The 16,511-nt window shown below is 40.3% G+C and overlaps 1 protein-coding gene across 4 annotated transcripts in view; it reads left to right on the plus strand.

Annotated features, from left to right (window-relative positions):
* The window catches only part of TMTC1 (transmembrane O-mannosyltransferase targeting cadherins 1), a 338,032-nt gene that overhangs the window by 39,464 nt on the left and 282,057 nt on the right, over positions 1-16,511 (plus strand). For 3 of the 4 annotated variants that reach the window (XM_004006752.5, XM_027967794.2, XM_042247328.1), the window contains exons 4-5: positions 677-853; positions 6,887-7,078. In XM_004006752.5, the coding sequence (XP_004006801.1) occupies positions 677-853; positions 6,887-7,078 (369 nt within the window). The remainder of the gene's footprint in view (positions 1-676; positions 854-6,886; positions 7,079-16,511) is intronic. The other variant, XM_042247327.1, reaches the window with a different exon arrangement.

Genomic DNA, 16,511 nt, shown 5'->3' on the forward strand with positions numbered 1-16,511 from the left:
GTTAGTTAACAACAGAGCTGTGATCTGAACCCAGGAAACCTGGCCTCAGAGTTCATGCATATGGCTTATTATTATTCACTTAATATATATTCACCTAAACATCTTTACATGTCACTAAGTATATCTCTCAGAGAAGGCGATGGCACCCCACTCCAGTACTCTTGCCTGGAAAATCCTATGGACAGAGGAGCCTGGTAGGCTGCAGTCCATGGGGTCGCGAAGAGTCGGACACGACTGAGCGACTTCCCTTTCACTTTTCACTTTCATGCGTTGGAGAAGGAAATGGCAATCCACTCCAGTGTTCTTGCCTGGAGAATCCCAGGGATGGGGGAGCCTGGTGGGCTGCCGTCTATGGAGTCACACGCAATCGGACACGCCTGAAGTGACTTAGCAGCAGCAAGTATATCTCTATATACTAGCATTTTAAATGCTTCTTAGTGTTCCTCTGTTATATGCCATATTTTACCATAACTTATATGCTTTTATCTAAGTACCAAATTCAGCATTGTCAGTCATTTACTTTTTCCCACCTTTGCAAATTTTATTCTTAAAGATACCTTTGCTCATCTATTTAGAATAAAATGAAATCTGTGTTGTATCTTACCTTTAAAAGGTGGCATTTCTTAGCAACCAGTATTTCTTCTTGGAGTAAAACCATCTCAAATTTATTTTTCAGGAGTGTGGACCAGTGTTGTGTTGGGGAAAGTTTCCCTCCCACGGCTTCTCCCTTCTTCCTGCTGCTTAGTCTGTTTCTGGGGACCTGCGCAATGCTGGTGAAAGAGACAGGCATCACGGTGTTCGGCGTGTGCTTGGTTTATGATCTCTTTTCTTTATCCCACAATCATGATAAATCGTAAGTCATGTCAAAGTTTTGCTGTCAAGGAGTGTGTGATGTGCAAAGAAAAATTACTTAAATCAATAGTTTTCAAATTTTCATTAAACAAATAGAGATACAACATTCTGTTAAATGTAGCCTCATCTTGGGGATTTTCCTGGTGGCTCAGTAGTAAAGACTCCATCTGCCAACACTGGAGACATAAGAGATGCAGGTTCGATCCCTGGGTTGGGAAGATCCCCTGGAGAAGGAAATGGCAACCCGCTCCAGTATTCTTGCCTGGGAGATCCCAAGGACAGAGGAGCCTGGTGGATTGCAGTCCGTGGGGCCACAAAAGAGGCAGACACGACAGAGCGACTAAATAAAAACAAACCTCACCTTAGACCATAATATAGTAAGGCTTATTTCCTTAAGACAGTTGCATTGTATGTGTTCAGACTCTTCACGCTTGTGTCATTGAGGATTGTAAAGTTTTTGTGAGCACCAAATTTGGAATTGAAAAGTACTTATGCTAATTGCAAGTTTATATCACTAGATTGTTTTGCTTGTATAATACTGAGAAATCTTGATTCACACAGGAGAGTGGTTACAAATGGTAACAGTTTGTTAACAGCTTGCCTGGAATCTCTGCATTCACATAAGGGCTATCCTTCAAAGAACACTGCTAAATTGGAGTCTGTTTACTAGCTTGTGAGGTGGTGTATATACCTAAGTTTTGAATGGGGCAGTGGGGGGTGGTAGAGTGGGGGGGAGGTTTGGAATTCCACAACAGACCAGTCTAAACCATACAGGAAAAATTAATTGCATATCATATTCAAGTTAAAGAACAAGTTTATTAAGTAGCCTGTTTTCATTTAACAAATTTAGGCACTTTCATATTGTCCTGTGGGTTATAGATGATAAGAATTACCAAGGCGTTTTAAAAGTTCAAGCACATACTGTAATTTTCTTCCTCAGGATTTACTAACAATTTGACATGCAAACCCCATTTTTCAGTAATTATAAGGTCCTTACATTTGAACTTTTAATAAATGCAGCTGATTTATTCTCCGGCCTTGTCTGGAAGAATTTTATCTTTAAAAAAAAAAATCCTGCCTTTTTATCCCATTCCCTACCTCTTTATACTTCTTGACACAAAGATAAAAGCAGTGCTAGTGCATGTCAACAAGCTGAGATGAGTCATTAAATTCTGATCACTTTCCTGCCTGGGCGTACTTGGAGATAATTTAAATAGATTTTACTACTCTGTTAGCTCTCTGCGAATCTCAGAGGCATGTAAAAGGAAGAATCCTAGTTATCATTTTGACCCAAGCTTAAACCAGCAAAGCCAGAGGACCTCCCCTTGGCTAGTATGAGTCCTCTGACCCACCGCAGTAATTGCGCTGCTGGCCTTCCTGTCGGCTCTTCTGGCTTCCCACTTGCTTCTGCCCCCTTTTTGTGTCTACCTCCTTTGCTCTGTGACAAGTGACTGGAGATCTTGCCCTCTGGGCCTGTCCAGAGATATTTTAACCTCATATCGACTGAAAAAAAAAAACACCCACACAACTTGAAAGTTGAGAATTGTGTTTTATTTGGGACAATTACTAAGGACTTATAATCTGAGAAAGCCCCTCAGGTAGCTGTAAGGAAACTGTTCCATAGCAGTGAGGGAGGAACTAGAATATATGAGTTTTTGCTGCTGGGGGGAAAAAAGAAGCCTATAGTTGAAACTCAAAACAGTGCTAATCACAAAAAATCAGACATCTCAAGTTAATGATTTAGGGCTTTTCAATATATGGAAAAATGCAAGCGTCTGGGCTTATGAAAATTTTTCCTTTGATATGCATGTCAGCTGTCTAGGGTCAGTATCCCGTTTTTCTCCATTCTGAATTCTGAATTCCCTTAGGGTACACCCTGGGGACAGCTTCGTTGGCTGATAACTTGATGGCAGGCAGCATTCTTTTGTCTATACTCATACTTGAAGTCTTATCTCCTTTGGCTTAGGACTCCCCAACTCATGGTTGCTTATAGTCCTTTCTTCTTCATCTGGTCACTATTGAGCTAGGCATTTTTCAAAGAGGATAATTATCTCTTTTAGTCTTTTAGTGATTTTCTTGACCTACACCATACCAAACTGCTGGAAGTTCTATGAAAAAAATAATAACTGCTGATATGTAGCTTGGAAGTTGCATAGTTCATAGTTTATGGGGTTTTTTTTGTTTTAGTAACTTTTAGCTCTCACAACAACCAGCATCTCTGCATAGGTGAAGGCGTTCATTCTTTCCTGCATCATTTTATCTACCTGTTTAATGCATTCCCATTTTGTGCCTGGCCACAAATAAGACAGATAAGATTCCTTCCCACAAAGGGCAGTGATAGGGGAAGACAAACATTGTATAAGTAATTACATGAGGACCTGAGTACAGTTGTGAACTTGGTAGCAAGGAACTGAGAACAGGTAACAGGGATTCAGTTCGGTCCAGTCTCTCAGTCGTGTCCAACTCTTTGCAACCCCATGAACCGCAGCACGCCAGGCCTCCCTGTCCATCACCAACTCTCGGAGTTCACTCAGATTCACGTCCATCGAGTCAGTGATGCTATCCAATCATCTCATCCTCTGTCGTCCCCTTCTCCTCCTGTCTTCAAACTTTCCCAGCATCAGGGTCTTCTCAAATGAGTCAGCTCTTCACATCAGGTGGCCAAAGTATTGGAGTTTCAACTTCAACATCAGTCCTTGCAATGAACACCCAGGACTGATCTCCTTTAGGATAGACTGGTTGGATCTCCTTGCAGTCCAAGGAACTCTCAAGAGTTTTCTCCAACACCACAGTTCAAAAGCATCAATTCTTCAGTGCTCAGCTTTATAGTCCAACTCTCACATTCATACATGACTACTGGAAAAATGATAACCTTGACTAGATGAAACTTTATTGGCAAAGTAATGTCTCTGCTTTTGAATATTCTATCTAGGTTGGTCTTAAGTTTCCTTTCAAGGAGTAAGCGTCTTTTAATTTCATGGCTGCAGTCACCATCTGCAGTGATTTTGGAGCCCCCCAAAATCAAGTCATCCACTGTTTCCACAGTTTCCCCATCTATTTGCCATGAAATGATGGGACCAGATGCCATGATCTTCGTTTTCTGAATGTTGAGCTTTAAGCCAACTTTTTCACTCCCCTCTTTCACTTTCATCAAGAGGCTTTTAGTTCTTCACTTTCTGCCATAAGGGTGGTGTCATCTGCATATCTGAGGTTATTGATATTTCTCCCGGCAATCTTGATTCCAGCTTGTGCTTCTTCCAGCACAGCGTTTCTCTGTACTCTGCATATAAGTTAAATAAGCAGGGTGACAATATACAGCCTTGATGTACTCCTTTTCCTATTTGGAACCAGTCTGTTGTTCCATGTCCAGTTCTAACTGTTGCTTCCTGACCTGCATACAGATTTCTCAAGAGGCAGGTCAGGTGGTCTGGTATTCCATCTCTTTCAGAATTTTCCACAGTTTATTGTGATCCACGCAGTCAAAAGCTTTGGCATAGTCAATAAAGCAGAAATAGATGTTTTCTGGAACTCTCTTGCTTTTTCTGTGATCCAGCAGATGTTGGCAATTTGATCTCTGGTTCCTCTGCCTTTTCTAAACCAGCTTGAACATCTGGAAGTTCACAGCTCATGTATTGCTGAAGCCTGGCTTGGAGAATTTTGAGCATTACTTTACTAGCATGTGAGATGAGTGCAATTGTGCTGTAGTTTGAGCATTCACTGGCATTCCTTTCTTTGGAACTGGAATGAAAAGTGACCTTTTCCAGTCCTGTGGCCACTGCTGAGTTTTCCAGATTTGTTGACATATTGACTTCAGCAATTTCACAGCATCATCTTTCAGGATTTGAAATAGCTCAACTGGAATTTCATCACCTCCACTAGCTTTGTTTGTAGTGATTCTCCCTAAGGCCCACTTGACTTCACATTCCAGGATGTCTGGCTCTAGGTGAGTGATCACACCATTGTGATTATCTGAGTCATGAAGATCTTTTTTGTACAGTTCTTCTGTGTATTCTTGCCACCTCTTCTTAATCTCTTATACTTCTGTTAGGTCCATACCTTTTCTGTCCTTTATTGAGCCCATCTTTGCATGAAATGTTCCCTTGGTATCTCTAATTTTCTTGAAGAGATCTCTCGTCTTTCCCTTTCTATTGTTTTTCTCTATTTCTTTGCATTGATCACTGAGTTACGCTTTCTTATCTCTCCTTATTATTCTTTGGAACTCTGCACTCAGATGCTGATATTTTTTCTTTTTGTTTTTGCTTCTCTTCTTCTCACAGCTATTTGTAAGGCCTCCTCAGACAGCCATTTTGCCTTTTTGCATTTTTTCCCCCCTTGGGAATCGTCTTGATCCCTGTCACCTGTACAGTGTCACAAACCTCCATTCTTAGTTCATCAGGCACTCTATCTATCAGATCTAGTCCCTTAAATCTATTTCTCACTTCCACTGTATAATCATAAGGGATTTGATTTAGGTCTTAGCTGAATGGTCTAGTGGTTTTCCCCACTTTCTTCAATTTAAGTCTGAGTTTGACAATAAGGAGTTCATGATCTGAGCCCTAGTCAGCTCCCAGTCTTGATTTTTGCTGACTGTATAGAGCTTCTCCATCTTGGCTGCAAAGAATATAATCAGTCTGATTTAGGTATGGCCATCTGGTGATGTTCATGTGTAGAGTCTTCTTTTGGGGATACCTGGTCGCTAACAGTATTTCTTGAGTGAAGGCTATGATCCAGGAACGGGACCATGCCATTTACAGGTATGAAGTCACTTATTGCTAACAACTGTTACCATTGTTTCACAGAGCAGAAAGTACAGGCATAGAAAGTAACCTCTCCAGGGTCTCCCACCCCTGATTTAGACTCTGTCTGTGTAACTTCAGAGTCACAGGGTTACTCCTGAGTACCTGCCTCCATGGGACACATGTGACTGGGGCCAGTAACCTCCCAGGGCATCTGCAGCTCAGAACCTGGGCTTACATTAGTAGCAGGATATGAGCTCAAAGGATCTGCCTATACTGGAGGTCTTAACTCATTGAGAATCTCACAAAATTGTGTCTCCTTTTCCAAGAAATTCTTATCTGCTAATTTAGAATAAGGACTTCCTGGGTGGTGCAGTGTTAAGAACCCATCTGCCAATACAGGAGACATAGAAGATGCAGATTCGATACCTGGGTTGGAAAGATCCCCTGGAGGAGAGCACAGCAACCCACTTCGGTATTCTTGCCTGGAGAATCGCATGGACAGAGGAACCTGGTGCGCTACAATCTATAGAGTCACAAAGAGTTGGACAGGACTGAAGTGACTTAGCATGCACGCATCTGTCCTTTTGGAATCTGAATTTAGGTTGTTTCCACTTTTTTGATTATTATATACCATGCTGCAGTCAAGTTTTGGGTGCACATACCTGCAGGTTTCTCCAGTGTATAACCACAGAAGTGAGGTGTGGGCCCACATATAGATGTACATTCACTGTATTGATGTGCAGCCATTCTCTTGAAATAACTGCAGCAGTGGATGAGAATCCTCTTGTTCCACATTCTCCCCATCCTGAGTAGTGTCAGACTTTTACATTTTTGCCCAGCTAATGTTATGGAATATATCTCAGAGGATTCATGGAAGAACATGAGAATATGTTGCATGGATCATCTGTGAACACAATTTTCCAAGATCATAATAATATAAATCCCAAATATCCCTTCAGCTAAGTTAGGAGAATTCAACTTATGTTTATTATGAGAGAAATGTTTGAGGAGGATGAGAAGTGAAGAGTGTCTGTATGTGTACTGGTGACCACATAAGAGGATTGAATCTACATCTTCTCTTGTAATGAGCCAATATGACAAGTTCTAAAATTGGAAGTAACATTATTATTTAATGTTATTTTAAAAATATTGTGATACATACCAGAAACAGAAGAGCTAAAAGATTCGTGAATATTTGCTTCCAAGGAACAGGGCCTGGGGAGGGGACAGGGGACTGCTGTTCCTTGTTGCAGGTCTTGTTGCTCCTTTTGACATTGTTTCCTCCTCACGATTAGGAGCAACGGAGTCATCCATCAGTGCAGCCCACAGCAGCCTGGAAGCTCCCTGACAACACACCCTCTCCGGGAGAATGGGAAGCAGCAGCGGTTCCCTCACAAAGGAGCTTGGGGTGGCTGCCATGCCATGCCATCTGAACCCAAGAGCAGTGGATTCCCCGTGTCTCCTGGAGCTGTGTGGTCCTTGATGAGGTACTGGACTGGGCTCCTTGACCTTGTGTGTTTGCACCATCCAGCATCACCTGTTGCAGGGGGATCACTGGAGAAGTGAAGCGTGGAGTCATTTCTTTGTGACACCCCCACTCTTGTTACCCTCCTTTCTTTTCCCTTCCCCATTACCCTTCCTCCTTCTTCCTTCCTTCTCTTCCCTATCCCTGGCCTTCCCTGTGTCATATCAGATAAGAAGGGAGTAGCTGGAAGAAGTAGAAGCCCTACTGACTGCTGTTATTTGGAAGAAGAGATGAGGCTGTGAAGCCTCAGTTAAGCAGTACAAGCCTTCTGCTGCTTCCCTGGGGGAAGAGCCCTGCACATCAGAGCGCAGGCCCCTCAGTTTTCTTTGGGAGAAGAGCTCTGCCTTCCCTTGCCCTGACTCCCTGCTTTTGGTGTGTGATAATGAAAGGTTGTTGTTGAGCTGTGAAAAATGCCGGGATTCATTTTTGGCCTTGGATTCAGAAATGGCCTCTGGAGGAGAGGAATTCAATCCAGGGCCAGTGACAAGGCTTGATCACTCAGAGCTTTTGTCTATTAAGGTTTTATTAAAGTATAAAAGAGAGAGCTTCTGACATAGATGTCAGAAGGGGGCAGAAAGAGTGTCCCCCTGCTAGTCTTTAACAGGAAGTTATATACCTACTCACAGGCTGCTAATTAGAGAAAGGAAATGTCTCATAACTCAGAGAAGGGCACCAGGCCCCTCACCCACAACATGCATTTTGAGTTAGCATTGGCACAAGGTGAGTCATCTTGGCCATAAAATGATTGACATGAATCTTGAAGAAAGGCAGGTTTCCAAGCAAATACATAGTCTCATTAAAATAGATCAGGAGAACAATTGTACGAGTAAAACATACTGCTCTTTTGAGCCATTATCTGAGTCTTAGGCAGAATCAACTTGAGGAAAGACAGAGTTTAAGGTAAATACATTTTTCATTAACATAGCTTAAGAAAAACATTTCCATTAAAAAAAAAAAAAAACCTGCATTAGTTAGCTCAAAGTTTGAGAGAAGTTAAGTTCAGATGGAACCAGGTGTTGCCAAGGCAACACAGAATTTTGAAAGAAACCTCCTTTTAATTTTCTATAGAGAATGAAAAAAAAATCTGACATTTGTAGTTCGTTTCCTCCTGCCACTTAAGAGAGACCAAAAAATGTCTGACACTTCCAGCTTGTTTCCTCCGTTTGGGGGCCCCTAGCCTTCCTGCCTGTTACCCTCTCAATAGAAATTTATTACAACACAGGGGTATGAGGTAGCCCAGGGGACACTGCCTCTCAGGAATGTTTCTGAGGGTTCAGGAAGATCTTCTTTAAAGTACAAAATTTTCTCGCTTTTTAAAAAATCTTTTGACCTAGCCATGAAAATTATCATAGATTTATCAGAACAGGTACTTGGCTAAATTGGCTTGCTACTAAAAGAAGGAAATGGCAACCCACTCCGGTATTCTTGCCTGGAGAATTCCATGGATGGAGGAGCCGGGTAGGCTACAGTCCACGGTGTCGCAAAGAGTCAGACATGACTGAGCGACTTTACTTTGAAAATAACTCAAGCCGTGGGCAAGTAAGAATTCAATAAAGATGGAAATTTGACTCATACTATTAGCACTTAAGTAGCAGATTGCTATTCTTATTCTTCTCTACAGTCCCAGACAACTCCCTCTTTTCAGGTGTCTTTGTTTCCAATTAGTCCTGCCTTTACCTGTCTCTTAGATCATACTCCACTTATTCATTCATCAGCAAAGATCTACTGAATGTCTGCCATGTGCCCGGCATGTTCCAAGCAGGCACCAGGGCTGTACTGGGGTTTAAGGAGGACAAGATCCTTGCCCCTATATAGCTTTCCTTCCAGGAGAAGAGACACTAAATAACCAACAAGGAGAGAACAATGTGGTGGAGAGTGGTAGGTGAGCCTGGCTGTAGCGAATTCCCGTTGATTGGTCAGGGAAGGTCTCTGAATCCTTGTGGATGAGAGGAGGAGCTCACTCTGCTCAGATCTGCACAGAGGGTTCCGGCCTTGGGATAATTAGCAAGTGGGGATGGGAAGGGGAATGGGGAAAGGGGGTTCAGGGGATGGGCAGGCCTAGATGATGAAGAATGTTTTGGCCATTGGAGTGAATTTGGATTTTATTCTGAGTAAAATGGGAGACTTTGGAGGGTTTTGTTGTTGTTTGCTTGTTTAATGTGGCAAGATGTGGTTATATTACAAATCTCCAGTCTTGTTTCTTATAGTGCATTATTTAGGGGCAAGAGTAAAGCAAGGAGATTTTCATACTGACTGAGGGGAGAAAAGAGGTCTTGGCTGAGGGTGATGAAGCCTGAGATGTAGGCATACGGTGGATTTTGGAGACGTTTTGGATATGGATCTAACAGAACTTGCCGATTTAGGGTAATGGGGTGAGGGAATGGCAGGAATCAAGGGTGTTCAGGTTTCTAGCTTCAACAGCTGGGTGGGTGGTAGTGTCAGGAACTGAGATGGAAAAGTTGGTTTGGGAAAAGATAAAGTCACAGAAATGCATGAAGAAAGAAGAGCGGTAAGCTGTCAAAACCTTGATTCCTTAGTACAGGGCATGAAAGAAAAGAGGGCAAAACATTTGGGGAAATTGCAAATTTTTTTAAGGAAAGCAAAGGAGAAAAAAAAGAATAAATAGATCATTGGAGACTCTAATGAAGGGACAGAAGGCAGGCTGCAGTGTGACTGACTTCCACCAGTCGGACTGTGTACATACAGTGACTGAGTTCCATACAGATCCGACTGTATAGGCTTCTGCTCTCAGTTGTATCCCCAGATCCTCTTATAGTGTCTGGTTAATCGTAGTTGTGCAAGTATTTGTGAAATGAATAAATTAATGGGTAGATGGTAAGAAAGTATTGAAATTAAGCAAAAATAGAATATTTTAGTCAGAGAAGGCAATGGCACCCCGCTCCAGTACTCTTGCCTGGAAAATCCCATGGACGGAGGAGCCTGGTAGGCATAGTCCATGGGGTCACCAAGAGTAGGACATGACTGGGCGACTTCACTTTTGCTTTCCACTTTCATGCATTGGAGAAGGAAATGGCAACCCACTCCAGTGTTCTTGCCTGGATAATCCCAGGGACGAGGAAGCCTGGTGGGCTGCTGTCTGTGGGGTCTCACAGAGTCAGACACGACTGAAGCGACTGAGCAGCAGCAGCAGCAGCAGCAGAGCATTTTAGTAAATTTGGCAATAAAGAAATGGGGCAATAAAGAAATGTTAACAGGCAGTTAACATGACTGTTAACTGCAGGCATGTGAGGTTTTTGTTTTCATTTTATTTTAAATTTAATGGATGTGTGTATGTATCTAAATAACTTGTAGAGAATATAGAGGTAAGTGCAGGAACAAAAAGGAATAAGATGAAGTGTGCATACCACTGGTGTGCTGGTGATGCTTAATCATTGGCTGTCCAAGGAAAGTCAATCCCCACTTGTTGTGTTTACAAATTTCCACGTAACTCCTACCCTGGCTGATTTCAATCTACAAACGTGACATAGCTGAAACTAGAGTTGGGAGAGGTGTGCCATAGCCCACCATCTTGAAGCATTTCTACTTCCTGATAGACTGTAGATGTAAATAATCTCAGGAGCATAGACAGAAGTAAAATGAAGGAAACTGACTAGAAAATGATATGATTTGTGTCCTTATTACTTTTATTTTTAGCTTGATTTATTTAAGGTTATGTAATTCATTTTACTATAAAAGATATATAATATTATAATTGATATAAATATAAAATACATGTGCATATAACTTATTACAAGTTATATAATTTAATTTTAAATAATGGCTGTATTTAATAACTGGCTTGCAAAATTCCTGAAAATTTAATAGTCATTTCCTGTAGGACAATGTGAGCTCCAGTACTCCAGTGAAGAAGGTCCTTCAGGAGGGGAAGAAAGCTTTACATCTGTTATCTATCACTATGTACCAGGAAGTGGGCTAGCCCTTCCCACATGTTATTCCATGCAGCCATCGCAACATTTGTTTAGGGTAAATCTTATAGTTTGCTTATCAGGTGCAAATGGAAGATCTTAGAGAGCTTAAATTGTCATTTAACACATTTACATAGTTGGTAAGTGGTAAAGTCAAGATTGGAATTACAACTGCACAGCCACTAATCCTGTGCTTTGCCTATTTGCTTCGCTCTGTAGAATCCCAGGTGAGAACTTGGCTTTGGGGAGGAGTCAGGACAGTGGTGTGATGCTCTGTGCTGCTGGCCTCCCTGCTCAGCTCACAGGGATAGAAGATTCTTGCAGCCATCCGTGGATCCACAAAGGAGGCCTCTCCTAACTGGCTTTAATAAAGACTGGCTTTAATATAGTATAGTTGGTGCTTATACATTGAATTAGGTGATATGCTTTTAAAAATTTTTATTTTTTAACTCTGAGCCCCAGCCTATTTAGAAAGACTGATGCTTGGAGAGCAGTACACAATACGACTGGAACTGGGTCAGGATCTTATTAAGTCAACATGTTTGTAAGCAAGAAGGACCATTATCCTTCTTTGAGAGGAAACTTGTCATATATTTTCCTTCTCTGGAAAGGAAAGGTATCATGTATTTGACTATAAATTTGATTAGTATCAAAATTAGTTTTAAAAACTATGCTTGTCCTTTTTTTCAGAAGGTGATCAGGTAAAGAAAATAAAAGCTCAAAGAGGTAATGTTATCTTAGTTCTGAAGATCTCTGAGGATAGTGTTTAAATAATAAATCCTTCACTTACCAGGTCCTGGATAAGTTATTTTATCTCTGTAAGCATCAGTTTTCTCATCTCCCAAAAAGGGAAACTAATTGTAACATCTTACTCTCAGATTGCTTGTCAGGACTCAGAGCTTTAGTAATAAGCAGGTAATAAGTCTGTAAATAAGTGCCTGGCACACAGTGGCCATTTGGTGTGGCAGCCAGCAGCATCATTAGTAGTAGTTCAGAATTATAGATATTATTATTCCTTATGACTTTCTAAACACTGAAATGTGACTTTTTAAACAATGAAACTGGTGAACCTGCAGTATACAGGCAAGGAATGTGTTTTTATGGAATTTTTTTTTCTTGCCAGTATATATTTGCATTGCATGGATGGCATTAGGCTGTCAGAAATTAGTCTACATACTATCAGATAAAATGTATTCAGAAGTTAGCAAATACAGGGGGACCATCCCAACCCAGGGAAAAATCGTACTATAAGTCATTTATTTAGTTGCCTCTTTCTGTATGGCTTAGTGATTGTCTTATAGGTAGCAAGTGGCAAGTGCAGTGAACCTAGGACTTAGGGTAGACACTCTGGAATCAGATGAAATTTCAGCTGATTCCATCTTTTGCTCAGTTGCTCCAAGTGAAGTAAGAAATGTAAATCTTCCTTCTCCCACCCTCTTCATTACATACAGTTCGTTCACACATGAATATCCTTTCCCTGTCACCTTAGAAAACTCAGTGAATTCTACCTGAGATCTTATTCTCATAACTCACACCTGTTTCTATGACTATACATAGTCATTTTTCTTATATAGACCTGATATTTAAATGACAGTGATTGCGATTGGTATTGAAAAGAGTTCTTGGCTCAAGAGCTGTCTCCTTTATTCTGCTGTGCTGAGACATCTGTCATGAATCATTCATTCTGTCAGTATTTACCAAATGCCTCCTATGATCAGGCACTGTTTTGGGTGTTGAAAATATATGATAGTGAAGTGAACAAAGCCCTGCCCTTATGGAACTTAGCTGGATGATGATCATGGTGTTTTTACTTAAAATGGGCTCATTTTCGATCTTTGTGCGTAAGACAGTGGTTAGATTTTTCACTTCAGTGTGTTTTAAAAGTCTTTATTGTATTCCTTGCACAGAGGCCTGCAAATAAAGACAAGTTTAGGACTAGAGAACAGGTTGTCAGTAAAGTGAAACTGTAAAGTCATTAAATTCAGGGGAATTAGAAAGGCATATAAATATTTTGCCCTTCACTGATGGGATGGATTACTGACCTTTTACGTGTTGTGCTAATACTTTGGGGTTTCCCTGGTAGCTCAGATGACAAAAAACCTGCTTGCAGTGCAGGAAACCTGGATTTAACCCCTGGATCAGGAAGATCCCTTGGAGAAGGGAATGGTAACCCACTACAGCATTCTTGCCAGGAGAATTCCAGAGAGAGGAGCCTGGTGGGCTGCAGTCCTACTTCTGTAAACACTGCACTGTACTGTTCTTCCCTGAAGTAAGAAATGTTTTGTAGATTAAACTCCTGAAATCGGATTTTGAATTTTCCACACATTGATCTTGTGAGTAGGGCAAAAGTGTTTCAGATCATTATTAATAGCCTCATGTCAGCTTTGAGAGAAACTTAGTAAGCTAATGAAATGAGATTTTCAGGTGACAGCAACAGATCTATGTTGAAAGCCGAAAGCCGTCTGTATTACTTGTGAATAACTGGGCTCTCCCCCCAACCATTTTACGTACTTTTCTGGGTGACTGATCTCAGGTGAGCCATTTTCAGTTTCATTCAGTTACTGCTTTCATAAATGAAATAACCAAATGAAAGAGGGGTGGAGTTAACTAATAGATCTATAGGGAAAATACCTCCAACAGTAAAAAGTGAAATTTGTAGGTTCATATTGAGAAATCCCCCCTTTCCTACTTTAAAATCTCTAATGCACGTATAAACCTAGTGAGGAACCCACCTTAAGAACGCAGACACCTCAAGGAAGTAGATTTGAACTCAGATCCTACTTTATAGAGACTTGGCGAATTCTTCCACTGCTATTGATCATTTTTCCTCATTTCTTTTGCCTAGTTTAAAGGTGACATCTTTCACTGCTCTTCATTTTTCCTCATTTCCTTTGCTTTGCTATGGAATTCTATGTCTTCTTCAATGGTGTAAGTACTTCTGTCTTCAGATGTAGTTCTTAGGTGGCTGTAGCCAGATCACTATAACTTATTTGGCACGTGATGATAGTGGACCCAAGAAAGAAGTAACTCCCAGGCTGTATTTTATAAAGACACTGACCAGATTAACTAGCCTAACTAATGTCAAAGTTATTTCTTATTAAAACAACTTTATAACTCTTTACACTCATGATTCTATCTTTTGTATATAATATCCAAAGGATATCCTCTTCTTACCTTTGTTCCATACACCCCCGAACTTTTTCATAGTTTGTCAGTTTCTTTTTAATGTACTGAGCTGACTGTAGCTTTTACTGACACCCTATAGTGGCTCCTAGTGTGACTGAACCACAGACAGGCTTAGTGGCTAGAAAGGATCTGGAGAAGGAAGGTGGGTAATGGCTGCAGGCATTTGTCCTACAGAGAAGGACAGATTTTACTAGGAAGGGTGAACAGTGCTGTTTTGATATAGGAATAATGGAAATGGTGGGAAATTTATTTTTAAAATCTTAGATAAAAAAGTTATTTTTCAAATGAACTGTCAGTGTTATCAGGCTTCTTAATTTTGAACTGTTTATTGATACAGTGTCATTAATATGTCTTTAATGTTCTTTGGAGGGTTAATTTACCAAAGCTTGGCTCCCAAGTTCTTTTAAAGTAGGTTTTCTTGAATATGGAATTTACCAGAGAGGTGTTCATTTCTGTGCATAGAGAGTTAGAAGAGAGTTTTTTCTCTTTTTGTTTCCTAACCACTAGTTGACGGTGATGTTATTCCTTCTGAACCAGACCCAGAGTATATGGGAGAGCAGGAATTACTTTGATAAGTTTGTCTCAAAGCTTATTGAAATTTGCTTTGCTTCTTGAACTGAACTCAGCACTAAAATGAATCATTTCAATAAAGTGTCTCTTGGCTTCATTCAGAACTTACCGCTAAAAGCTTCTTCCAAATAAATCACATGCTAAAGAGGCAAAATTCCTTTTAATTTATGGATAGTTCTTGGTAGAGTTCCTAACTGCTGACAGACCCTGGTCCATTCTGCTAAATCTTGACTGGGTACCAATTCTTGGCAGTCTTCTATCCCCTGTGAATTTGAGTCAGTGGATGATAAGTTCTTTCCTTTCTCAGTGGAGAGCAATCAAGCTTGGGCATCTGCTTTCCAATTGGATGCATGGGGACATATGTTGAAAGAGAAAACTCTCAGAATGTAGGCATTTCTGGTTGGCATCCAGTTGTCTCACTGCCTCAGTAAGCTCTTAGAAAAGGATGCCAGGCCTCGTTTTCCATCAGCTCATCAGTCACCATATGGATACTCGATCTCTGTCCTATGTGGGTTAGAGCCTGGGTGACTTCAAGGACATCTCCCTTGTTTTGCAGAACACAGGTAGTGCTCTTAAGGTATTGTAGGGAGTTTGCTGCCAGTTTCTTTGCTCTTTTAGTTAATGCAACTGTCATCCAGCTAAATTTTTTTAAATTTATCTTTTTTAATGTAGCCTGCTGAGAGGTTGTAGAATGACTGCAATAAAAGCAGTATCAGTTCATCTTAACTTTGTAAACAGGGTGTACATAAATAATTCTTTCATAGGAACATTATTCTACAGCAGGCATTATATCATGATGGTTTCAGGTAATTTGGTGGAATTTCCAGTTTGTTGCTCTGAAAATTGTCTGCCATGAGCTTTGAACTGGTACTATGTTCCCTAGATTAAAGGTGACAGAATTTTTAAAATGTAAATGCTTGGAAAAAATACAGAGAAAGTGCTCTATTGGGTTATTGTGAGGAACGATGAGTGAGTACATGAAAAGAGCATAACATGGCTTTTAGTTGTGGCTTTTCATAAATGGTAGGGCTAGGACTTAGCTTTCCTGACCACCATGTTTTATGCCAAAGCCAGTGTGGAAGAATTACTGTTTAGAAATCTTTTTATAGTGATCACTTTTCCTTTACTGTATTTATGAAAGTGGTATAGTCTTGATTTTATTTGTTTATGATATTTAGTTATTTTTTTCTCTTTTTATGAGCTTACAGTACTTTAGAGGAAAATGATTGTAAAAGAGAAAAGCATTCTTATAGCAAAGATGAAAAGTTCATCAAAATTTAGCGGGAAAACAGAATGCCTGTGTTAACACATTCTTAACTGGTGCATACCATCCTCATTATAAGTTGTGTACTTAGAGTTATTATTAGTTTCTGGAACTAAGAGTGGACTTTTTTAATTAAAAAAATTTATGTATTTAGAATTACTATTGAATAAAACATTACTTTAATAAAAACAATTCACTAGGTTTTAGATTGATGACCTTATAGCCATATAGGAAAATGTGTTTCATGTTGTAGATTTATGAATTTTTAATATTCTTTGCATTACTGAAACCATGATCTTTACTACTTTATATATAACCTAGAAAATGCATATTGATTTTGAAATCACTCTAAGCAACAGTCTCCATGAGGAGCCTGGCATTAAAGGTTTGCTCTTAATGATTTAACCTCTAAAAGTATCGGTAAAATGTTTAAAGGGAACATAGTATGG

The sequence above is a fragment of the Ovis aries genome, chromosome 3, assembly GCF_016772045.2.
Source record: "Ovis aries strain OAR_USU_Benz2616 breed Rambouillet chromosome 3, ARS-UI_Ramb_v3.0, whole genome shotgun sequence".
Classification (NCBI taxonomy): domain Eukaryota; kingdom Metazoa; phylum Chordata; class Mammalia; order Artiodactyla; family Bovidae; genus Ovis; species Ovis aries.